Here is a 25,340-nt window from a genome sequence, read left to right as displayed (position 1 = left end):
TTCTCTTTATTTTACCTTGGTCATATACTTCCTGTCATCTTTGATCAACCCGAAACTTAGTTGAAATTCCATTTTGATTTGCCGTTATCAGATCTTATGGAAGAGATATCTCATTTTTCCTCTTTTGTTTTGTTTGCCTGCACTGGTTATAATAATTCTTTTAGTCCAGTCTCTGATAAATTGCATTTAGGATCCTGAACTGTTTCTGACCATCTTTACTTTTGTTTCTCATCTGTTGCTAACATGTTTAAGAGTTTCATCATCCATCCATCTATGCTTTTCTTCTTTGTTTGATACAGGAACAATCCGTTTGCTTTCCCCCCCTGAGATTCTCAGAGATACTAACCCCACAGTTCATTTTTTTATTAGTGAGCCCTAATTACTATATATATCATAACTTGGAAATGACTGGAAACATCCTGTAGTGCAGGGGTGGGAAATTAATTTCTATAAGGGAGCCACATGAAAAATCTGAACTGTGTTGGGGGGCCAAACCAACTTTACTATAAATAAAATGAAACAGTGATGTTATGATTGTTTTTATTTTAAACATGTTAATCTTCACAAATATTAAAGAGGGTTTTTTTGCAGTATGTTAAAGATAAGTAACTGTTCAACTTTAGACAAAAAGCTATAAATGGTTTTGATGTTAAAAACTGTCCACAGGCCAGACAGGAGCGGCTCGCGGGCCGTATGTGGCCCTCGGGCCGCACTTTGCCCAGGTCCGCTATAGTGTGTGGAGACATCCTCTGTAATTGGAGGTTCCCGTCCTGATTGGGAAACTTTTGGTCCTAACAATTACGTTTTTGACAATTCACACAGTGGCTTACCGTTGCCCATCCTGGCAAGGACCTGGAGGGCAAGAACTCTCTCATAGAGAGAGCCTTGCTTTTCATAGAGAGATTCCCAAAATGGGGATTTTGGGGGGGTTTTCTGTTGGATACGCCATGACTATTCGAATCTCATGGCATTGTACTTTGTATGGCATCGGAACCTTCTCCTGAAACCAAGGGTGCACGGTTGTGACTGTACATCGGATCGCAGTCTAGGATATTGTTAATACAGTACTGTACTTGCACCGCAGTCTTAGGGTTTAACCACTAGAGGCGCGAATCTAATTCGAGAGGATTCTGCTTTCCGCAAGAGAGTCCGTTCAAGACAGAGCTCTTGCGACCTCTACTGGACACACTGAGCATTGCAGCCAAAAAAAGAGCCGCAGCGTCCCCCCACCTGACTCCAGCTTGCATTACCAGTAAGAGCAGCCGTAGTTGGCTGTTGAGCACGTCCAGATTTTCTTTTTCACTTCGGCCATTTAAAAAAAAAAATCCTGTATTCCTTCGTCGCTCAACGTACTTTGGTAGTTAAGAATTATAAAAAGCAACGAAGAGAGCAGCACTGTGCAGGTCTACAACGGAAGGAAGACCCGCGGATTTCCAAGGGCATTTACCTGTAGCCGAGCAGTGCAATCTACAGTATATGCCTGGTCTGAGGGTAATCTCATTGGATCCGGCAGAGCTCTTTTCCCAAGTCGTGGGTATAAGAATAAACTGGTAAAATGCGCGATTAACATCATCATTCACAGGTTTGTTTCACAGTCACTGCAAAAACACACACGCTCTAGCAAGGACCCGGTGCTAACCCCAGGGTAGAAAGCAAAAGCTGGCCACTTCCTTCAGTAGGAATCCACCTGCATGCCACATAATACGTACTTGCAGCGCTAAATCACGTTAGGGCCTAACGAAAAGGTGTCGGTCGCCTTTTCTTCCGGCGGGGGGTGGGAACCAGAAAGCTGGACACGCACGGGGCTGATGACCAGGATTCCCGGGCACTGGCCGCCGTGCCTTAAAACACGTAATGAAGGGAAGGCCGGGTGGGAAGGGAGCCCGCGCGCACTCGGGATCCCCAAGGTCTCCCTTAAGCCCGTCTCTTATTCTGGGACCACTAGCAAAACAAGGGCGTAACAGAAGAAAGGGGGAAAAGAAAAAGTCGTCCCCCCATAATGTCCGGGGTGGCCTATTTTGAGAAGAGGTCGCCGTATTAAGTCTGTGCAAACGGATCAGGCAAAATCCAACAAAACAAGAACAAGAGCCATGTGGCACCTTGAAAGACGAACAATTTATATTTTAATGTAAGCTTTCGCAGGCACGTCCACTTCGGCAGGCATGAAGAAGGAAAATGAAATACTGTATAGACGGTGGTTTATGTTACGTGGAGCGCCGACCCCCTGACCCGCCCCATGCCTTCCCTTTATTGTAAACAAAAAAGCCGCAAAGACCGGGGGGGGGGTGGCGCTGTTTCCACCACGTCCATCTTTCTCCCGTGCCTCTTCCGCCCTCCATGCATTTTGGGGGTTGTAGTTCGCCAGGGGGTTTGCTCCGCGCCGAGAGCCCTGAGGACTACAGTTCCCGGCCGCCCTCGCGCCCTCCCCTCCCTCCACGTGCCACAGGTTTGTTGCTGTCTATGGGAGAGCAGTCTCTCGCGCTCGGTCTGTGCCTCTCTGCTGGCTCCTTCCCGTCCTCTGCGGGGAAGCCTCTTCTGCCTCTCTTCCCCCCCCCCCATCATCCCACCTGCACCCCTCCCCCAGGAGGCGGTCGACGGCTGGGCCCTGCCCACTGGGCCAGCTTGGAGTCTTCAGGTCCTTCAGGTGACTCCGAACGCGGGCCTTCAAAGGGATAGCGGGTCCAGGGAGGGGCGAGTCGTAGCGTGCCGCTTGCAAGGTGCGGGAGGAAAAACGGCTTCTGCCCTTCAGGAAAGGAACGGAAAAGGAACGGAAGGGGAAGCCTCGTCGAAAGGAGGAGGGAGAAGGTGGGCACTTGGTTCAGAGTCACTCCCGCCACCCTGGGCATCCCCTCCCCTTTCCATGTCCTTTCCGCGTTTACGTCTGTATGTTTGGTGCACTTAATGGCACCGCAGGTCAGCTGCCTCTTGTGTGTTCCTGTGCGTTGGCATCTTGTTCCTGCATCCTGCCTGGACTTCACCTTACCTCGGTGACCAAAGGAAGGCACAACCTGCCCTAGCCACCTGCACGTCCATCTTGATCCAATCAGGACATGGGAAGGTGGTATTTTTAGGGGTCAAAACTTTCTCTTACTGGATGTACTAAGACTTACTTGTTTATTTACATTTATTTCCCCTTCTTTCTGCCAGTGTAGAGCAGTTACTAGCAAGAAATAAAAAAGAAATAAAGACAAAAATTAACAAAATTGCTAAACATTAGAAAGGGTAAAAGTGTAAAGCAGCATACAAAACAGTTGGAGAGCTTCTTTTAAAGTCTGGTTATTCAGGAGGAAGTGTTGTTGAATTAAAAGAGACTGTAAATATGTTCAAAATTGCTTCCTTAAGCTATTGAAGATCTGTAACCTATTCTGTACCAAATACCAAACTCACAGGAGAGCTTATGCTGTAATAAATGTTAGCCATCAAGGTGCCACAAGGGTTTCAGTTTTCTTGCTACAACCTGTTAGCATGGCTAGCCTTGGGAAATCACCACCAGAGCAATCAGTATGTGCTCTGGTGGAGTTAAAGCCCTCATAATAGCTGGGACTCTGAAAATGTGAAGTCCTGACAATCCCAAAAGGTGAGAAAGATAAACTAATCTGTATAATGATAAGAAACAATGGTAGTTACTGAGGGTATTATGTAAGATGCTATCTTTGGTTAGTCCATGCCTGTTATTCTACCATTAGCATGTGGGTATGCTAGCCTGAAGGAGCAAAAGAAAGGTCTGAGACAGCTTTCTTAGTGGGGTAGAATTCAATAGGTTATGCCCTACATGCTTCGGTGGGGTACAATTTTGTAGTCTAGCAGCACTTGACAGCCAAGAAATATCCAATCTGTAATTCTTTTTTGGGTGTGTGCATGTGCGTGCGCAGACTGCTCTAGATGCATGTTGAATTATGCAAGTGAACATGGGCATGCTTGAATCTTTGCAGACAGAAGGCTCTAGGCTTTACAAAGTGTTTGCTTTTTTTCTACACGCTATAAGAATTGCAACCTATCATTTACATTTCAAAAGGCTGAACACTTGCTATGGTGTTTAGATCTTGCTAGATTTCATTTCCATGGTGATCAGGATATGTTGCTGCCTTTCCATACACCCCATGGACCCATCACACTCTCCTTTATTCTGCTTTGATAAAGCCCTTGCACTTTTGAGTAAACCACTTTCCTCCTCTAATAGTTGGAGGCAGCCTTGCTCATAATGTGCAGTAGATCCTATTAATTTCCCCTGTAAATGCCCAGTCAGATTAATTATCTCTTCTGTCACAGGCTACAAGGCAAAGGTAAGCTTTGAGGAGCATCGGCTTAGAGCCAGGTGATACTCTTGTGCGGGTGGCCTGGCCACACATAACCAGGTTGAAACAGTCACTTGACAAGAGGTGGTTTGCTCGCTCAGAGGTGGAGCAGCAGGAGGCTGGCTTCATCTTCTGCTGCTCCTTTTGTTTTCCAGATTATAAGCAAGGACCCATTTTTAAAATAACGGTTGGCTGTGCTGTTTAATCATAAAAATTATTGTACTGTTCAAAATTTCTTTTTAATAATTTTGGAAGGAAGGATATATTTGCAACGTAGAGAACTATAGAATGCCAGGTAAACTTGCTTCTGGATAAATATGTTATAAATTTGGCTGTAATTTGATTGCCCCTCGAGAGGCTGCGTCTCAATTTCACGGTCTGATTTTATCTGCTGACCAGCTAAGTGGACCAGCTAGGCCTTTCCTGCTTTTTATGAGGGTCTCAAATTCTTGTTTTATTAGAACATCTGCCCACATCTATCAGAGCAATCCCATTTTTATTTTCCAATCATGTCATTTTGGTATGTCAGAATAATATGAGTACCTGATTAAGTAAAGGGGAAAAATTAGAATGTTGTAATCAGTTAGCTAATTGCAAGAGACTGAAGAGGACAATAATTAGGATAACTTGTTCTTCCTTCCTTCAGTCTGTAAGGTATTCAGTTACTACCAGAACCACCGTCAGGAAACACTCAGTTAAGGAGAAATTGAGAATCAGGCAAGAGGTACAAGGCAAAACACAAAAAAAGTAACTGAGAGTTCCTTAGAGCAAATAGAAATTTAAGTGAAACTAGAGAAAAGAGACGCATCCCCAACAGGGCATCAGTTTCAGCTCTCCCAAACCTGTCTCAGTCGTGCATTTTTCTATGCACACTCACACGTTTTCAACTAGCAAGTGTCAATAAAGTGTGGCTGTTATATTTGGGGGATGATAATAGCTTAGGTGGCCTAGCCCTGGCCCATTCACAGTTGCCTTCATCACACAGTCACCAGTGAACTGGAAAGGAGAGATTTCTGGAAGATTTGAGTTCTTGCTCATGTGGAGAGTCTCCACGAGAACAGGAACTTCTCCTCTTCCTACTCATTGGTGATCCAATGAAGAAAGCAGAGATGAAGAGTGACATTGCTAGCTGCTCCCCTCTAAGCGTGTGGAAAATACTGGGTTTTCTGACACCTGATTAAGAAAGACTCTTGTCATTTGGCAAAGGAGTTGGCAGATGACATCAGAAAGCTATTAATAGTAATCTTAGAACTGCAGAGCTGGAAGAGACCCTCTAGATCATCGAGTCCAGCCCCTGTCAGAGAGGCGCAGTGGTGAGAATCAGGCTCCCAACCTCTGGTTCTGCAGCCAGGAATCTAAACCACTGAGCTATCCAGCAGCTCTTGATCACACCACTTATAGAGTCGACAGTTTTTTAAATGGCTTGGTTGCAGCGTCTCTTTCATTAGAAGATGGAGCTGAATCACAGTGGCCTGATGAGAACCAGAGGCTTTGGTGGTAAAACTGGAAATTTTTAATTAGATGTAAAGAATAATAAATGTTTTTCAACAGGTAGGTGAGTTGTTACAAATACGTAAAGCTACTACTGACTTGGAGAATGGCCAGAAAAATATCAGTCTTTCAAACCTAAGCAAGTCTAGGCCTTCTTGGTACCTGAGATGGGTACTGATCACGCTCAAGTCTCCTGCCATGAGTTCTAGTAGGATGCACATATAAAAGGTAACGCTAGAGGGATTTGACAAAAGCAAAGTCTTGTTGAGGGTCTAACTCAGGAATCTGACTTTTCTTTAAAATGCAGTTTTGCTTTGGCTTCATGTAAAGACTGTGAGAAAATCCATTTTATACTATTATAACCAGTTCCTACAGCATCCCCCCACTTCCCAATTTATAAGTGGAAAATGCAGCGTGGTTGTGGCCACTTTGTTTACTCTGTAAGTATGTACCCAGAATCCAATGAGGAAAGAGTTACACATTCTGCTAAGCTTGCAATTTTTTCTGCAATCTCTCCCTCTTTCCTGTTGGAGAGGTTTTTCTGTTATGTTGGCAGAGCATATCTGTTCTTTGTTTGGAGAGGATTATAGTGGATTGAAGCAATCTTTTGGTTTTATGGTGCTATGAGAGAGCAAGATGGACAGCTCATTGTGTTGAAGCAGGTCATGGCTAGTCCCCCCCCCCTTCTAGAGGCAGTTCCTTGCACTTAGTAAAATGACCAAAATGATCCTTTAGCTTTTGGCTTTCCATGGGCACAAGAGACTGCCACTGGAACAGAGAGATGGAAAACTCTGGGTGCATGTCTCTAGGTGTGCGTCATCTGTGACCCTTTGGATCCTGGCCAAAATGCCTAGAGATTTAGCAACGCGGGCAGTAGTAGTTAATAGAATGGTATGTTCAAGAGAAACAAACATTCTCTTTTTATAACAAAGCGTATCAAACTCTTAGGGAGTAAGGTGTTGTGGAGGGAGAGGAGTGGGATATTCCAGAAAGGGGGAAGCAAAATGAGATAAGAAGAGTGCAATTATGTCTGTGTTTTCCAGACGCCCCAGTGTATTTTGCACACAGCTTTTCCTCTAGGAAAAAAGAAATCCAGATTGAATTCAGGTTAACAAAGTGTGAAAGAAACAGCTTTTCTAGGATCATCAGAATTCACCTATTGGCTTTTGTCAAGAAACGGGAATTGAGGGATTATGGTGCTGTTTTGGAAAATTCAGGCTTTTTAGTCAGTGGCCAGAGCAAGCTGGCTGAGAGAAGGGGGATACTGCCTGCCAGTAATTGGAAAGGAGGAACACCTTCAGCTTATTGGTTTGTGAGAGCAGCCTTCAAGGCCAGGCTGGTTCATTCTTTAGTGAATTGAGAAGATGGTTTTCAGCTGCGTGAGAAGAGAGGGCAGAAACTGCTCTTGCCTTTGTGAATGTTGCAGGTAACTGGACTCCTGATTGGGAGATGCTCTGGAAGAGTCCAGAAGCAGAAGCGGAATGCATAAAAATGAACTCAGAAGTTGCTTTGATTGGCTTATTTCTTGGGAGAGGGCATGCTTGTTTATTGTCCTGTGGGAAGGAATGCACTTTGTGTATGCTTTGAAGCTACACTAGACTGTAAGTGCCAGAACAGTTTAGGTAGCTTTTTAATTTTCTTGTGTGTTTGCTCTGTATTGCAATTGCCTTAATCTTTAAATTGATTATTTGCTCCAAAATATTTTTTTTCTTTGCAACTGTTTTAAAACATTTTTGCTCTTTTTGAATTTTTCACCATCTTTAATAAAATGCAAAATTTCTTCATACAGCGTTTTTGAATTAAGAGAATTTGTAGTACTTAAAGCCAGGACTTGCCTTGACCACTTACAGGGATTTTGTATGTGTTGGTGGGTGTGGTGGCATTTATTCCTACAGGATGGGCATAAGAGTCAGAATGGTTAACCTTGCAAGTTTTGGGAAATTTCCTGGAAGTACTGCTTAGGCTGGTTAGACTAAGGCAGCCGTTCCAAACCTTGGGTCCCCAGATGTTCTTGGACTACAACTCCCTAGTAGTGAAGGCTTCTGAGATTTTTTATCCAAGAACATCTGGGGACCTAAGGGTCAGAAGCACTGTACTAAGATGTTGGGAGGTTGCAAGGCAGGAGGATTCCCCCTGCCATCAACACATTTGGCTTCTAGTTTTACCCACACCAGGACAGCTAAGATATTGTGGCTGAGTGGCTAACGTGGGCCTCCTTGAACCTGGGCAATCCTTGACAGTTCTTGACATTTCTTTGTTCACGGATGATGTGTGCTATCCTGTTTACAGTGGTTGTCCCATAGCATCACATGGTGCTACGGGACAAGTCATCACCTCAAATCATCTGTAGTATGTTTAGGCACATACGTCAACATCTGTAGTCACCAACCAGCATGGGGTGCTAGTGGGGGATAAGAGAGGTTGTCGTCTGCCCAGTCTGTAGGGTGCCATCTTGTGGCAATCTGATCTATACCATTGGGCTACAGTCTTCTTGTTTAAGTCTGTGGGGAGGGAGGGAGATGGCAGAGTTGGCTGAACGGCACAGATAAAGCAACACTTTGCTTCCCCTAATATGGGTGGGTTTCTGAGCCTTGGTGCCCAGAGAGGAGCGGAAGAGTCAGTGAGAACTGGCAGAAAATGGAGCAAAGATTCGAACAGTAGAGGAAGGTCAATGCCGGATTTTAAAAGCAGGCCACTTTTAACTAAAAGCGGGTTTCGTTGCTGCGAGAGGCGCCTTTCAGCCTGAACCAGAGATACTGCTGCAGTTCTGTATCCACCTAACCTATGAGTAAGCCCATTCAACTCAGTGGGATTTATGTTTTTATAACTATGACTAGGCTTACACAGTTCTTCCTCTTGGGTGACATGAATAAAATGAAAATTGGCAAGTCTGAGGATGTCTCTCTGAAAGAGGAGCACAGAAATTCTTCTCTGATTTCTTGACTGAAAACTAGGTGGAGGTATCTTTTTAGATAGGAGCATTTTCTGCATATGAGGAGTGTGTCTCGTTGGGTGTTTCTCTGTAGATTCAGGGGGGTATTATTTTACGGTATCTAAAAATTAATTTTCATTTCATGTTTGAGAACATTAAAAACCCCTTTCCAATGAGAGCATTGTCATTCTCCTTATAAGAACTTTGATTTCTGATTACACTTTAACTATGTTAAAGATTGGTGAGGTCGGCTCTGAAATTGCAACACCGACCTACTTCTGAATGAGGAGCATAGGAGTCGTAGGAGTTTCTCCTTTGGGCTTTATACAAGTTCGGGGTTGTCACTTCTGGCCCTCCAGCAGTTTTTGGAAGACGGCAGTCATAACCCATCACTATTGGCTGTGGTGGCAAGGCTGATGGGAGTTCCAGTTAAAAAAACATCCACCTGGATGTAGGTGCCCAATCCTTGTTGGCTTTTTTCTCAATGCGATGACTTTTCACATAGTCATTGCCATGTAATACAGTATTAGGATTCAGTTATCATTACATAGTAATGATTTTTAAAAAGATTTGCCTGTGTAAGAATTGTGCCAACAGGAATACAGACGATAGAAACAGAGAAGTGTTTAACACAGTAAAAACCCAAAGTAACAATGGAAATAGTAGGGACTTAAGCAAACATTTGGAACTACAACAGAGGAAAACTGTGTTCGCATGGTGTCCAAACAGTCCCAGAGTAGATGTTTAGTTTGACAAAGGCATAACAACACCACAGCAGTAGAGGTTACTCTTGTTTTCACCTGCCTTATCAAGGTTTTGGGGGGGGGGGGTGACACAGAGGAGGGCCTCTGAGGACAATTGGAGTGAAAGGACTGGTTCATCGACTCTTAATATGACTCTTGCTGCTATTGTTCATTCTTTTATTGACTGCAACTGACTGTGACGTAGCAGCTTCACCACTAGAGTTGTATGTGGGGAATTCTGGTTCAGATTGCTGCACAAGTTGTGATGTGACTTCTCCACTCCTGGATATTTCTTAACCTCACAGGCTTGTTCTAGGCTCTTTGGAGCAAAAGCAGAGCCCAAGAATAGCAGGTAAAGAGATGGTGCTTATCGTTTACTACTTCTGAACTCGGCTGTCCAGCTGAATAAACTTGCCTGTGCCAGGGTGGTCCATGGGGTTCTTTGACTTGCAGATCTGGCAGCCTTAAAACATTCCTTTGAAATTTTTTCTTTTTCTCTGTGCAAATAAGCATCATGTGCTTTAAAAGGCAATGCAGAGGATCGGGTGGTTTTAGTTCTTTTCGACCTCTGCCTGCAAAATTAAATAAACAAATTCTTGGCAAGATGATGAGGTTAAGTAATAATAATTCATATTAGTCCCTCCCCGCCACCCCCCCAAAATCTGTGTTGTGTTGCCAACCTTTCTGCTTTTTCTTGCAGACACCGTGGTGAGTCTTGGGGACCGTATGCAGCAGTGGAACAGAGTAACTGGCCCAGGAACCCTTCTACCTGCCCAGGCTTTGTTTAAAAGATTCAGTTCTGCTGAGATCAGTGATACCTGTGAGCTATGTCAGGTGCTGAGGGTGAAAATCAGCCGCCTGATCCTCCACCAGATCCACGATGGAAATTCCTCGTGTTCTACCTCTGCTTCTATGGCTTCATGAGCCAGATCAGACCTGGGGAAAGCTTCATCACACCTTACCTGTTGGGGGCAGAGAAGAACTTCACAAAGGAAGAGGTGAGTTCAGCACACATGGTCACAGTTGCAGGTGGCCAAGATGTCAGTGAGGGTGTGAGCACAGCAGGCAGTTTTGCTGAAATTTTTATAAGTAACTCATACCTTTGGGCAGGTGTTTCAGAATGGCTACTCCCTCCCTCCCCCTTTCCCTTGCTAGTTTTTCCTGAAAGATGGGGAGGGCTTGTGAGCTCCCCACCACCAACATGCACAGTTCTCCCATATGGGAGGGAAGTGATATATGGCTTAATTCAGCATTACCCAATTTTTAGCTCTCTGGGTGTGTTGTATTATAATGCCCATTATCCCCAGCCTACCTAGTGTGTTTCTGGGGTGATGGAAATGGTAGCCTCACATATCTGAAAGGTGCCAGTTTGTGGCAAATTGCAGAAGGAAAAGGAGGAGGCATCTTCAGTTCCACATTCAAAAGATGGCTTTTTCCATGATCTTTCCTATTGTTCCCAACTCCAATAGATGACTGATGACTGATGGGCAGGTGGCACCCATCTGAAATTGTGATTTCAGATGGGTGCCCCTTGCCCATGGGTGATACATTCCCTTATGTGTCCCACTAGCTGCTCCATCAACCTCCTGTGCCACATCCCAGCCTACTTAGTAGGGTCTCTCTCTCTTTGGGGTGGGGGGTGTTCTGAAGCTCACTGGAAGGTTTGGCTTCCACAATCTCTTTTATGGAAAGATACTTGAATTCAATGCAGAGTGTCTTGGGCATCCCTAATTTCAGTGAAATCCCTTGCTGAGCTTACTACCTTTGCCTTTGGGGTGGTTCATGCACAGTATCAAACCGTGGTTTTAACCAAGCATGAGGAATGTGTGACCCTCCAGCCCTGCTTGGAATATATTTCTGGTTATCCCACTCCAGTGGCTATGCCAGTTAGAACTGATAAGAGGTAAGAGATGCAGTCGCACATGTGTGTGGAGGACTACATGTTCCTCACCCTTTGTTTTGACTTTGAATGAATGAATACTCAGGTCCCTTGGAACTGCACATTTATTGATCCTAGAAATATGATGTATTCGGCTCATCGCAGGGAATCAACTTGAGTAGCTGTTCTTGGTCTAAATGTTTCAGCGTTTGCTTTTCTCACTTACAGCTTGTCTTTTTTTAAACAAACATAAGTTGAACAATCATGATCCTCAGTACTATCAGTAATTACTGAAATGATTTACTGGGCAAATGCGTAGTTGAAAAAAAAGATTGTATTTATTTATATTTATTGACCAAGCTAATCTTCTCTGGCTTCAGTGAGTTCCATGCTGTGTTTGTTTTTCTTCATCATATGGATGCATTTGACAGTGAATCCAGTCCAGCTTGCTTAGTATTCAGTCCAAATAACTACCACTGTATGTTACAGCGGCTCCACTGGCTGCCAGTCAGCTTCTGGGCACAATTCAGAGTGCTGGTTTTAACCTATAAAGCCCTAAACAGCCTGGGTCCAAGCTATCTCAAAGACCGTATCTCCCATTACGAGCTGGCTCCGATGTTACAATCATCAGGAGAGGCTTGTCTCTCAGTCTCCCCACCTTCACAGGCACATCTGACAGGAACACAGGAAAAAGCCATATCTGTTGCTACTCCCAGACTTTGGAACTCCCTCCCACAGGAGGCCAGACTGGCCCCATCTTTGTTGTCCTTCCAAAAGCAGACAAAGACCTTTATCTTAAGGCAAGCCTTCCCATAGTAAACTAGCTACCTGTGATTTTTTTAAAAGTTAGATTGTTACACATTACTGCTTTGATTGGATTTTTAGTACAGTGGTGCCTCGCTTAATGATGATAATCCGTTCTAGGAAAATTGCTGTTAAGATCGTCGTTAAGCGGTTTCGTCGTAGTGTGGGGCAATCGTAAAGCGAGGCACCACAGTACTATTTGTGTTTTCCATTTTTTTTCCCCGTGCCATTTATTTAAAAAATATTTGTATATTTATTGTTCTTAGCTCTAATATTATACTCATTGTCTTCAACTTCAAATATTATCTTTCAATGTTGTAAGCCACCTTGAGTCCTTTTCAGGGAGAAAAGCGGGATAAAAATATTTGAAATAAATAAATAAAAAAGAAATAAGCCCCATGGAGTTCAGTAAGATATATATATATAAAAGCCCTCTAAGTTCAGTGGGCTTGCTTTCACATACAGTCTTAGGCTGCAGTTCTGCATATACTGTATTTTAAACATGAATTGTAGAAGCAAAAACAAATGCTATATTTATTTTCTAGTTTACAGGCTTCATGTAGGCAAATTATTTCACTTTAAGAAAATCACAGGGTGCCCCGAAGAACCTCAGGATTTTGCAATGGCCTTGGCTGTGCTAACTCTAATCTGCTGCTATGGTTTCCATGGGGTTTATATGTAAACCTTCAATCTCTTGTCTTGAGTAATTTCTATTTTCTGTTCATTCTCCTCAGAGCTCGCTGTGGGTGAAAGGCAGCTCTTGCTGTTTGAGAAGAGAAAAAAATTATATCACACAAGCCTGGCTGTGGCCAGGCTCAGGGTGACAGCCTGTATGCTGTTCCTTAGTCCTGCCTGTCAACTCTGCCCTTTGGAAGGGTCAAAGCTCAGACTCCGTAAGCATGAGGATGAGGCCCGGGCAGTTTATTTGCAAACTGTGGGGGTAAGCTGTGTGGGGAGAGGATCTTTGCAAATGTAGGAAAGCTTTTTTTTTTTTTTTTTTTTTTAAAGTTCCAGGTTGTGGTTAATCTTTTGAATGCCTAATGGAGCAGTAAAGCTGGATGATGTGCTGAGTCTCAGATTCACCTCTGCGGTCAGTTCATGGTGCAGAAGCAGAAAGGGCTGGGTCAGGTCCATGCCACACAAAGCTGGACCAGGGATGGTGAGGCTGAACGGCCGTCACAATCTGTCATTCCTCTTTGGATCTTCTTCCCGGGGAACATAAATGTGGCCTGCCCCTCCCCCGCCGTGTCCCCAGGCGTCTCTCTTTGGCCAGAGAAGAGAGTCTCCTGCTGCTTTGTTTCCATGGCTGAAAAAAACAGCAAGTTCCCATAAAAAAAAAGAGGCTGGAAGAGGCTTAGCTGACCTTCTTTGCAAAGGGTCCTGGCAGGCTGGGGAACAAGGTTTGTTGTTGGCCACAGATATAAGCAGCCTGAGATTTCGAAACAGACCAGCTCTTTGTTATTAAGCAACAGTGGCCAGTAGGTGGCTGTTTTCAAAACCAAGGGGTTCCAGTGGGTTTTTACATAACCCAGCAGATCCCAGTGTTTTGCCTCCCCTGAACAGTGGTGTGCATGTATTGGCATGCCTGCCCATAATGCGTCTCGTGACGGTTTTCTCAGCATGTCGCAATAAACTATCTGAAAACAAATTATTAAAAGCAGTTGGTGAGCTCTTTGGAGCATAGAGGTTTTTCTGTTATTGTTCATGGCTTATTTGTTGCATTTTATATCCCCACCGATTCTCCAGTGAGCTCAAGGCAGCATATATCGTTGTCCTCTCTCAGCCTATCTCCATAACAACCCTGGGAGGTAGATCGAGTTGAGCAACTGTGATGAGCCCAGAGTTGGTCAGTGAATGAGGATTTGAGCCCGAGAACCCTGAGTCATAGATCAAATGCTCAAGCTAGTGCAACCTTTTGGCTCTTGGTTGTTGTGGGTTTTTCGGGCTCTTTGGCCGTGTTCTGAAGGTTGTTCTTCCTAACGTTTCGCCAGTCTCTGTGGCCGACATCTTCAGAGGACAGCACTCTGTGCTGCCTTTGGCTCTTACCCACTACTTACCTCCCCACTCCTCTGTCCTCTAAGACAGTATTAGAGGTTGTGATATGATTACAGGATCACAAAATAATGGCTGTTTAATAAATCCAGCTTTGTTCTGTTCCCATACCTTACCGTGTTTGTGTATATTGGAAGCTCTCGCGTTGTGCTCCATGCATCTACAAAATTGAGTTTTAATCCATCAAAGTCCATGCTCAAGTTAAGCCGTCTTCAGTTCTTAGTGAGTCCAGCATTGTCAGCAAGGTTTGGGAGGTGCCCCGAGCCCTGTCTCCTTCTGCCGTTGCTTTCTTCATGCAAGCAGCCACAAGTCTGAAAAGGAGAAGAGGTACTGGCACACATGGGAGTAGGAACCTCTCCTCTTCAGACTTTCTTCTGTCTTTCTTCTGTAAGCAAATGTAAGAAAGAGGAGGCAGTGGGATGCTTAGTATCTCCAGCCCCCCTCTCCCCAAACAGCTGTGAACTTTCCTGTCAAATCATGTACCTCTTTGATTCAGTTTTAGTGGCAGGTCAGTCAGAAATATGTTTCCGTAGTAAAAAGGTTGTGTTGAGGAGGAAGGAATACAACTCATACCTGTTATAGCTTGGTAAACTGTGGCTAGAATCAAATTCTTTCTGCCCACCAGTATAACTCCATCCTCATTAGCCTCAGCTGTGAATTGCCGCATTGTAAACTTTTGCTCTTGCAGTTGTGTGACTCTGCCTGCAACAGCAAATCCTTACATTGACTTCTTCACTTGGAGCAATGAACAGCTGAAATGTACATTGGTCAGGTTAAAGCTGGTATAGTTTTTCAGCTAGATTCTGGCTGATAGCACGTAATGGCCAAAAGCCTATACAGTACCTCACTATGTCACGGTAGAGTAGGCCCACTGAATCAGTGGGGATTTGGTGAGTCAACTCTTCCATTGATCCAAATGGGCCCACTCTAGTTAGCATAGTAAGTCGCAACTATAGAAGACCTAGTTGACTCAATGGAACCAAATCCCCACTGATCCAAGGGGCTGCTGTAGTGTGATTCACTGTGCTAAGCAACAGAAGCTTAGCTATTGTGATTTTTCTGAGGAAGACTAGCAGTGGAAGGGAAGAGTATCTTTGTCCAAAAAAAAAAAAAAAAAAAAATCCAGCTTTTCTGACTATATTTACTTTAGGTAGAAATTAATATTACCTCTGCTAGTAGAATAGTGTAGAGCAGTGAGGTGGAAGGATGACATAGAAGGACTTTGACTCCTGGCTTGGCAGAAGATTTATAACATAGTCCCAAACAACAAGGGCCCTGAGCCAAAAATCTGCCAAGCCAGGAGCCAAAGGCCATCCATGGCTCAGAGGTGGAGCACATTCTTAGCAGGCAAAAGGTCCCCACTTCTGTCCTCTGCCTCTTTGGATAGGGATGGGAAATCCTGGACGGTTGTAGGTAATACTGAGCTAGATATAGACCCTGAGTGGACCTAAAGCAGCTTCCTATAGTTCTGTGTCCATGTGCTGCAGATCCCCTTTTTCCTCTACCCAACAGCAAGACTGCCTGCGATGAGTTTTGGCGAGAGAGGGGAAAGGACCCTGTTGTTGTTCATCTACATTTCTAGCCCACCTCCCCATTACTATTTGGGTAATGCTGTAAGTGGCTTACGGTTATCTTAAAACATAAAAAACAACAGGTAAAAACAAATAGAGCTATCGGATTGTTAAAAACAAATGAAACTAAACAAAACATAAACTAGTAAAATCAATTAGACTAGGAAAACAGTTGAAATTATCCCAACAAATTAAGCAGTATCATAAGCCAATTGAAGAAGACCTTTCTTCACACCCTTTCTAAAGGCTGTGAGAGTGGGAAATGATCACAGCTCCGAGCGGATTGCCTCCCACAGTCTCAGAGCCACACAGGGGAAAGCCTTCTGCTGACTCCCTGTCAGGCAGGCGTCAACTCCTGTTAATGTTGCTGCAGTTGCATGTTGCAGTTTTGGGTCTGTGGGATGTAGCCCACCACGTTTTGAGTCCCACCTGCTATCTCTTGTTGCACCTTTCTGCATGGGGCTTGGGGTGATAGAGTTAAAACTTACTGGTTACAGTTAGTCTTACCTCTGATAAAGGACAGATGTCTTGAAAATTCGTGTTGTGACTGGGGAACCCTTGGCCCTTCAAATGTTTTGGAATGTGATTACCTTATTGCCTTGCCATTGCCGTGCTGGGTGGGACTCATGGGAGTGTCTGTAAAGTTACAGATCTCCTGCACCCCTCAGCAAAACATTAGGTAGCAGAGAGGTGAGATTCTTTCATCAAAGATCACGGTGTGGAGTGCCTTTGTTGAGGCGCCAGAGTCCGAACATTCCATTCCACCCCACATCCCCATGTATGCTCACCAATAGCCAGGCTATATGTATAGTGCATATAAAGTGTAAGGCAATTCCATTTTAACTGCTGTAGCTCCATCCTGTGAAGTCTTAGGTTGTGAAGTTTGGTGAGGGACTTAACATTCTCCTCAGAGAACTCTAGTTCCTATGCCAGAAATACAACAGAAGCTGAAATCCTGCTGCCTGAACTTACACCACATAAGGGTGATGACAGCAGCAGCAGTGGTTTTTTTGGAAATGAAACACTTCCAACCTCTCACCTGAAACTCCTGTGCAATCCTGTTCATCATCAGGAAGCCATGAAAGCTTTGGGATGGCAGGGGGAGGGTAGTCTTTAAGTACAGAAAATCACCACTGCCAGGACGATTTTACAGGATTCCAATGAATTGGGGCCCTAACTGTTAAAGTGGGATCAAATCTCTGCAGCTGCATAGATAGACCAGTAGTCAGCATTCTGGACCCAGTGTTCATTGGGCTGTTTCCTCCATTTTTAACTCTCTCCATCTGATGTGTGTTGGGCACACTTGTGTCCACTACTGGCTGTGTTCAATAATGTGATCTCTCTATCAGTTTCTGCTGCCAGCTTTCTGTTTTGGACCTGAGAAAATTTTAAGACAGCTGTATAATTCTGTAGCTCTCTTTCTCTCGTGACAACACTGTGTTCTCTTCTTCTTCCCTTTTCCCCACCCTAGGTTGTCTGTGTTCATTCCTTTTCACTCATCTAGCATGCCAAGGCGTATTCAAGGGTGCCGTCCCCCCCAAAAAATATATGTGTGCATGCAACTCTTGCATGGTGGTATTGTTTGGATGCAGCTCTGGAAGCATGAAAAAAAAGTCAGTATTTGTATAAATATGTAACTAATGAAAAAGGCCTTTGCCCTTGATGCTCGGAGAGGACTGTGGGGAGAAGGTGCCAAGATCAGCAGCTCTGTGTGTGTGTGTGCTGAAGGAAAGGCCTGTTTGGTGTGGCTGTAGGAGAATTTGAGAGAGTAGATGTGCCTGCCTCCTAGCTGAACTAGACTTTTTCTAGCCTGTCCGTCTGTCCGTCCGTGGCTTGGTGTGTCTTGAGGTGTCTTGGGGTGGGGGTGGTCTGGTTCTTCCCTGGAGAAAGCATTACACTTGTCTTGATTTTTGTCTTGCAGGTCACCAATGAAATTACTCCTGTCCTCTCCTACTCCTACATGGCCGTTCTGGTGCCCATCTTCCTCCTGACGGATTACCTGCGCTACAAGCCAGTGCTGGTGGTGCAGAGCCTGAGCCACATCTCCATCTGGCTGTTGCTGATCTTCGGCAGCAGCATCCTCGCCATGCAGTTCATGGAGTTCTTCTATGGCATCACGATGGCTGCCCGAATCGCCTACTCCTCCTACATCTTCTCCCTGGTCTCCCCTTCGCGCTATCAGCGGATGGCCAGTTATTCTCGCTCCTCTGTGCTGATGGGGGTTTTCACCAGCTCTGTGCTGGGGCAGCTCTGTGTGACTGTAGGGGGCACTGGCTTCATGACCTTGAACTATCTCTCATTGGGGTTTATGTGCTTTGGGCTGATCCTGACTCTTTTCCTGGAACGCCCCAAACGCAGCCTCTTCTTCAACAGGAACGACCCGGTCTGCAATGGTTCTTCTCCCTCTGAGCTGGATAAAATGAACCCTGGGGTGCCTGGGAAGCCGGCGTGGGACAAGGCCTCCGTTTGGCAGAACCTGTTCCTCGTTCGGATGTTAAAGGAGCTGGCCACCATGGTGCAGCTGCCCCAACTGAGGCTTTGGTCTCTCTGGTGGATATTCAATTCTGCCGGCTACTACCTGATACTGTATTATGTACACATTTTATGGAATGAAATTTACTCCACTTCTGATAACAGGAAGGTGTACAATGGAGGGGTGGAAGCAGCTTCTACACTCTTGGGTATATAATGTGTTCCCCTCTCTTCACACTTTATGTTTGGTGCACATGAGATCTCTCCCTCTTCTTACTTAATTGTGCTCAAGCTTCCAATGACCATGAGTCCTCCTAGCGGACTTTCCTAAACTCCAGTACTAGGACATCTTCATGCAAAGGCAAGTGGTGCTGAAATGGGACTTAAATATTGCTTCACCCATTCAGAACTGTGCTCCATGGCATGCACCCCAGTGATCCCTTGCATGGAGCATGTGATGAGGTCCCCCTGCCCAAACACTCTCACACTACTTGGAAGTGATTCCCATGATTGTGGAGACTGAGAAATGTTCTGCCATGTTTGTGGAAATCAATCCGTGTGATTGGATGACCCAAAGGGGTTGATGGATGATTCCTCCTTGCTCAAATGATGGGGAGAGATAAGCCATCTCTATCTGTTCTAGCAACAGGACACTGGCCGTATTATTTATGGAAGAGATGTGCCCCACTGCACATCCACAATGTGTACCTGCTGGCTAGTTCCAGAGCCTAGAAAAGTTAATCTGCATTGGTTGGGAAGTTCTAGGAATTGCGGTCCAATCAAGTAACTTGTCTAAGTTCTAACTTAAAGGGAGTGCAATCTCAGTGAGGCGGAGGCCCATTTTTCAGATTTGCTGGTAGCCCAAGGGCCTCAATGTCAAAGAGGTGAAGATGAGGATGCATCCAAATATTCTGACTTGTGCCCAGCCATGGACACTCACTGGGGATGTGCAACTGGTAAAACCACTTCTTAAATTTCCCATTTACCTTGAAAGCCCTATTAGTGTCACTGTAAGTCAGTTGAGGGCAAAACATGAGAGTAGTGGTGGCTATGTACCCTAAAGCTTCCTACAGTGAATTTTGTTATCTGAAAAAAAGTCTAATTAAAAAAGGTGGGCTAACTCCCCCAAAAGCCTCTTGCACCCTCTACTGGACAAAAAATGATAATTTAATTTAAAAGTGGGGTATGGACGGTCCCAAGGTTGCTAGAGGGAACAAAACAAAATGGTTCTCAATATTTCTTTATGGACATAAGAGGACTTTCTGAGAGAATTCCCCCCCCCTAAATTTGGCAGAGGGATGGAGGGCTACAAAGATGGTCCTGTGGGTTGCATGCAGCCCCATAGGTCATGTGTTACCCACCCCTTCTCTGGCTCATTTACAAGTGTGCATGGTAAGCCCCAAAGATTCACCCCCATCTAGGTGTGTGCTGGCTCAATGGCAGAACACACATTCTTCACACAGAGGCTTAGTCCCTGGCATCTACAACTAGAAATACTGTACCATGAAAGGCCATTGGCAGTCAAAGGAGGCACCGCTAGGAGCAGACACTCCAGCAACGGGGCTCCTGTTTATAAGCAGTTTTAGCTGCCCAGCTGTTCTCTTAAGCAACCTATCATGCTCCATGGCCTGGGCACTGCAGTTTCCCAACCACTAGCATATCCTATGTTGTAATCATAGCATTATCTGTCTTCGGAAATGCTGTTAGATTTATATCATTCTAAAAACCAGGCTTTCCGTGGTTTTAATTGCATCCCAGGTGTGACAGATTGGTGCCAGTAGGTGGGAATTTACAAGTATAATATAAAGTGACAGTAAACTATAACATATAATAAACAGGGACCTTAGGTTTTCTCAAAGATCCTAACGGCCTGCTTGAGACAGTTTCTCTTTTGCCGAGTTAAACCTCTGAGAGCTGTACTGCACTTTATGGGACCTGGTTGGTTGCTGCTAAGTGCAGGAACGTGCTAATTTTGTGTGTTGATTGTTGTCTTCACTTTGGTCTTAGGTGGATGAATCTGCTCATTGCAGTGAAAAGTAGCTCTAGTGACAAAGAAAAAAGAACAGCTCCCAAGCTAGGCCAGTGAGAGCTCCTAGTGATCAGAGTTTTCTCAGTCCCACTTACTGGGATGTTAATGCATTAAGATGGTGGGTAAATACTATGTGGTGGTTTTGCTGCTGGTGCTGTTATCTCCTGGCAACACTGTGTGTTTTCCCCAGGGGCCATCACCGCCTTTGCTGCGGGCTACGTGAAGATCCGTTGGACACGCTGGTCGGAGCTCATGATAACTCTCGTGACAGCATTTCAGGCGGGTCTCCTTTTGCTGATGAGCACGACCAGCAATATCTGGCTGTGCTACACAGGCTACATCCTTTTCAGAGGCTCCTACCAATTTCTTGTTCCCATAGCCATGTAAGTGGTGAGAACGACATGAGGACTATGTAGGCATTAAGTGAGCTGGTGGCGATGGGCACCCAAAAGACCTACACAAACAGATTTTAATTTCTATCATTTTGACATGGGAGGAGATTGTTTGCTTACTCATAACTTGTCTGTGATGCCTAAAGATGCTAGGAGTTATAGTCCAAGAAATTTCATAAAGGGCTTATTACATTGCAGTATCATATGCCACATGAAGCCGATGACATCAACACAGCTTTTTCAGAAATTAAAGACTTAACCCCCCTGCTATTTTCCATGGCTTCCTGATGAGGAAAGGGATTACACAGCAGCTTCTGTATTTTTGGGAGAGAAGGATCTTACACAGCCTTACACTGTGTAAGATACAGCAGCAGGTTTTCAACCATTATGTAGGGTTTTTTCCCCTGTAAGGATGCCAAAGCTGTCAGCTAATTGTTTTACCCAATTGGTTTACAAATTAAAATTTTAAAAAAATACAGTGACCTCATACAACAATGCAATCCATATGGTAATTTAGTTCTAGATCTAAAATTAAACTAAAGAAAGGAAAAAAGGGAAAAATAATGAAAAATTGGTATCAATTGTTTTCAAGGTTAAGTTATTGAAGTCAGCTTTGTACAGTTCTGTCTTCACTAATTTCCTGAATATCAGAAGGGGAGGAGCCTGGCGTACTTCAATTGGGAGCTTTTTCCAAGGATTAGACTGAGAAGGTCTCTAATTCCTTCTTGTTGGCCTCTCTCAGTGTGGCCATTTTTTTAAGCAATGTGGATTTGGAGGAGTGGTTGAAACGACTAGCTGTTTTCTGAGAGGCCTTCCGACAAGTGTCTGATGCTCTGAACAGTATGAAGAAATCTGTTGGAAATGCTGTAGTGGCCGGGATTGAAATGAATTGTCCAGGATGATCTTCCGTATTGTTCCATGCTAGCTACTATAGCCATCTAACCTTAAAGTATTTTGCTAGTATTGGTAACAAAGTGTTACGGCTTCTAAAACCTTTCCCCTCATTTTTGAGCTGCTTTCCAAAGCGCAACCCCTAGTTACTAGTCCCTGCTGTGCTGCAGCAGAGCACCTCCAGATTTTAAATGACAACACCCTTCGCTAATTGCAAATCCTCCCACTTGCTTCTGCTGCAGCAGCAGCATGTGAAATGAGCCCCTGGCCTGTAAAGTGATTTATTTTTCATTGTTCTTGTTGTCTGCTGTTCTTGCTGGCCAAAGTGACTTGCCTTTTTTCTTCTCTCTGCTTAAAAGCTTCCAGATTGCATCTTCTCTGACCAAAGAACTGTGTGCCTTGGTGTTTGGAATCAACACCTTCCTTGCTACGGTACTCAAGACAGTCATCACCCTCATTGTCACAGATAAGAGAGGACTGGCTCTCTCAGTCCACCCTCAGGTAAGGAGCACAAAATTACCCTGAGATTCTGATCAGAGCTTGGAGAAATCATTTACCTTCCTGGAGGAGTGATTGTGCTGGCTGAGGGACTCAGGCACATCGTCCTCAATCTCACTTTTCAAAGCTGTGGTTGTGCCAGCCATCATTTAACCAAACCCAGCTATTTTCCTTTTAGGCAGGCTCTACAAATTTTTGGATGAACCAGATCATACGAATTACCCCAAGCGGAGAATCCTGACAGGCAGTGGACCCCAGTGAAGTCAAGGGGAGGGCCGAATTCTCAGCAGAGACCTCTCTTGCTTTCCTTGGTCCAATTCTGCTGGTTTTGCTTTGATGCTGTGCATTGCCCACCAACAGTATAATTCTTTGCACACTTTCTCCAAAGCAAAACCTCCATGGAAGTCAGTGAGGCTGCTGCCGAGGGAGGTGTACACCAGATTGCAGCCTCTGTTTTTTGTAAGAGGAAGCAGAGCCTTTTCCTGCCAGGCAGATTTTTGACGACCATAAACCATAAACGTGGATTCAAATTGCTACTTGCAGTTGCTGTTTGCTAATTTACCTTGCATCACCAGCAAGAGCCATTTTGCACAGGTTTAAGTGGGTATAAATCTTCATGAATGAAAATCAATAAAGCAGCTTGGCAGGACATTCTTTTGGATTAGCACTAGGGAGCTTGACCCAAAGGCTGCTTTTTAGTCTTTCTTTCTTTCACTCTCTGCTCACCACTATAAAGGAGGGCGGCAGGATTTCTTCCCCTTGACCCCATCAAGACGCTTAGGTGGAATTCCTGCTGCTGCTGTGGTTGAGGAAGGAGCTGGATCTGTGGCATTGAAAGAGATAATCTGTGTTCAGAGACAATAAACTGAAGGGCATAAGCCGGGAAGTCTGCCATCATGCAGACTCTGTGGCTTTCCAAGAATCATTTGCCCAGCAGTGGTAGGAAGCAAGAGGCTGGGCTTAGTTGGGCTTTTGCTATGACTGAACAAGGCAATTCTGATGATGCATTCCAGCTTTTTTCTGTGCTGCTATGGAATGGCCAGGCAACTTTGGGCTATAAATTTTAATTTTTTCCCCTCTCCCTCTCTGGATTATAATGTGTTTTGCCACAAAGCTGTTATGGAAGTTCACTTCTTGTTTTAAAAAATAAAATAAAATTCAGACCTTGCCCCCACTCCCCAACGCAAGACCCTCTATCTTGCTTGCTTTAATGGGCAGTTTCCCAATCCTGGATGCTTCCAGGAGCAGCAATTCATCTTCTTTGGGTAAAAGGAAATCTGTTGTTGGAGAGGGTTTCAAAAATAGGAGTGCGTGTATGTTGGGAGTGCATGTGTGTGAAGTCATTGATGCCCTGCGCATTGAGGGCGAGGCATTTTGTTGCATGTCTGTACTCTCTCTCTCTCTCCTTGTTTTCCAGTTCTACATTTACTTTGGCTACTTCACACTCCTGGCTGCTGTGTATCTTGCAGCATCCATCTACGTGGCTGTGAGGCACCATGCCTGCAGGAGGTCTCAGGAGGCAGTACCGGCCAAGGAGCTCTGCAGTCCTGTTGAGGAGAGAAGCCCACCGCTAGCAAGCTCTGAAGCATGAGAGACATGGTGGATGAGGCAAGGAAAAGGGCCTCCCTGCACACACGTCCCGTTGGGATGTGACCAAGGCGAACTTGCATGACAGTCAGCACTTACAAGGTCAAGACATCTAATGTCTTGTTACAGCAAAACTGGGGGACGGGGGATCAGGTGGAGAGCCTCGCTTGCCTTTAAGAAAGGCTATGTGTACAGACAATTTGTAGCTCATATGCTGTTGTTTCCTCATCCTCCCTGGGTGTTGTGCAGGCATTTGACATGGGTTCTGTGCACCGTCCACTGAACCAAGGAGCTGTTGCAGAGACACTGTTTGCCAGTGTTCTGGATGGGCATCCTGTGATTGGATGAATTTAAATTTAAACACCAGTGTTCTCTTGCTTAGCTTGTAAATGAGTCAGCAGACAGAGCAAGGTGGGTGTAAAGCACTTAAAAATAAGTTTTAATTTTTTTATTTTAACATTTTTTTAAAAATTAATTTGATGCCTCTAGATGTACTTTGCTTTGATTCCCAGTTAACATTTGTTCATTCCGCGTCCCTCTTCCAAGAAAACTGAATTCCTTTTCTAACTGGTGTTTAGCACTAGTATCTCTGTTGCCATCAGCTGTAGAGTGTGGGGGGTCCCATCCCAGCAGTACAGCCTCACAGCCACAAGGGACAGTGAAGCACCAAAACATATTTGACAATCATTTCCAAATACAGGCACAGCCAGGTCATCTACTGAAATCTAAATCTTTCCTGTGGCTCTGGTTTATTTCTTGTTGTCATTAGCCTACCTTACCTCGTCCTGTTATGGATTTATTTTCAAGCTACTTTCACTGTCGTAGGACGACACATGCCACCCCAAGAATGTAAGCACAGTGCGTCTGGAAATATTTGAGCGGAATATGGATCACATCTTTGGAAGTGACTACAATCAGCAGTCTTCTCCATGCTCATCCCAGTGGCTTTATAAATTGGCCTGGAACTTGTGTGCCTTTTACCTTTGAAAAGAGTGGAGCTACTAAATCAGGCAGCCTTGTAAAATGGTCCCAGATCTAAGTAGGACTTGGCTAGGGTGATTTGCCATTTAATGTACAAGCTGTATCTCTCCCCTGATCTCAGGGGAGCGAAGGGCATTTTGCATTTGAAATCATCTGACTGTGGAGTTGAGATACTAAAAGTCATCAAGCCCCCTCTGCTTTCAATGCAGGAATTCACAGCTAGCCACCCAAATGCAGTGTAAAAATCTCCAAAGAACAAGCGTCCATCACCAGTTTCTTCCACATTTACTCAAAACCTCCTTTCTTGTTGTTTCGACTCTTTGGTTTATATACTGTCCCATAGTGCTAGAGCACTCTGTGGATAGTTATAATTATGCAATTAACCCCCCCCCAAAAAATGCTGAATACTCTGTTTACCGACCTCAGGGGGATGAAAGGCTGAGTCGACCTTGAGCTAGCTACCTTGAATCCATTGGGATCAACCTCTGGTTGTGAGCAGAGGCTTGACTGCAGTACTGCAGTTTAACCACTGCACCATGAGGCTCCTGCAATTCTTATAATCTGAATGCATTGCCTTAGGCCTTTCTCTTTCAAACAGCAGGAAACAAGTTTGATCCATCTCCTGTGCCAGACCTTCCAACATCTATTCCACTTTGAAATAGCTCAAGATGGCAGTCATAGCACACATCTCAGACTTTTCCATGTTAAACACACCTGGCTCCC

At 44.7% G+C, this 25,340-nt stretch overlaps 1 protein-coding gene across 5 annotated transcripts; it reads left to right on the top strand.

Moving 5' to 3' along the window:
• The first annotated feature begins 2,424 nt into the window (after nucleotides 1–2,424).
• SLC19A1 (solute carrier family 19 member 1) lies at nucleotides 2,425–24,126 on the top strand. Of its 5 annotated transcripts, none has more exons than XM_078383562.1 (6): nucleotides 2,425–2,446; nucleotides 10,162–10,459; nucleotides 17,689–18,448; nucleotides 20,459–20,651; nucleotides 21,911–22,052; nucleotides 23,467–24,126. In XM_078383562.1, the coding sequence occupies exons 2-6, from the start codon at nucleotides 10,289–10,291 to the stop codon at nucleotides 23,638–23,640; spliced, it is 1,440 nt and encodes a 479-aa protein (XP_078239688.1). In that variant the 5' UTR covers nucleotides 2,425–2,446; nucleotides 10,162–10,288; the 3' UTR covers nucleotides 23,641–24,126. The 5 variants fall into 5 exon arrangements, with proteins under 5 accessions (XP_078239688.1, XP_020648074.3, XP_020648076.3 ...); XM_020792415.3 differs by having other exon boundaries at nucleotides 2,438–2,805; XM_020792417.3 differs by lacking the exon at nucleotides 2,425–2,446 and adding an exon at nucleotides 2,820–3,058.
• The last annotated feature ends 1,214 nt before the right edge of the window (nucleotides 24,127–25,340 follow it).

Source organism: Pogona vitticeps, chromosome 1 (genome assembly GCF_051106095.1).
Source record: "Pogona vitticeps strain Pit_001003342236 chromosome 1, PviZW2.1, whole genome shotgun sequence".
Lineage (NCBI taxonomy): Eukaryota > Metazoa > Chordata > Lepidosauria > Squamata > Agamidae > Pogona > Pogona vitticeps.
Note: the sequence above shows the minus strand (reverse complement) of the source record. Positions and strands in the feature narration are given on the sequence as shown.

Coding starts and splice junctions, on each gene's coding strand:
- SLC19A1 (XM_078383562.1), top strand. CDS start 10,289: ATGTCAGGTGCTGAGGGTGAAAATCAGCCGCCTGATCCTCCACCAGAT. Junction 10,460..17,688: donor AGAACTTCACAAAGGAAGAG/GTGAGTTCAGCA, acceptor TTTGTCTTGCAG/GTCACCAATGAAATTACTCC. Junction 20,652..21,910: donor TTTCTTGTTCCCATAGCCAT/GTAAGTGGTGAG, acceptor TCTGCTTAAAAG/CTTCCAGATTGCATCTTCTC.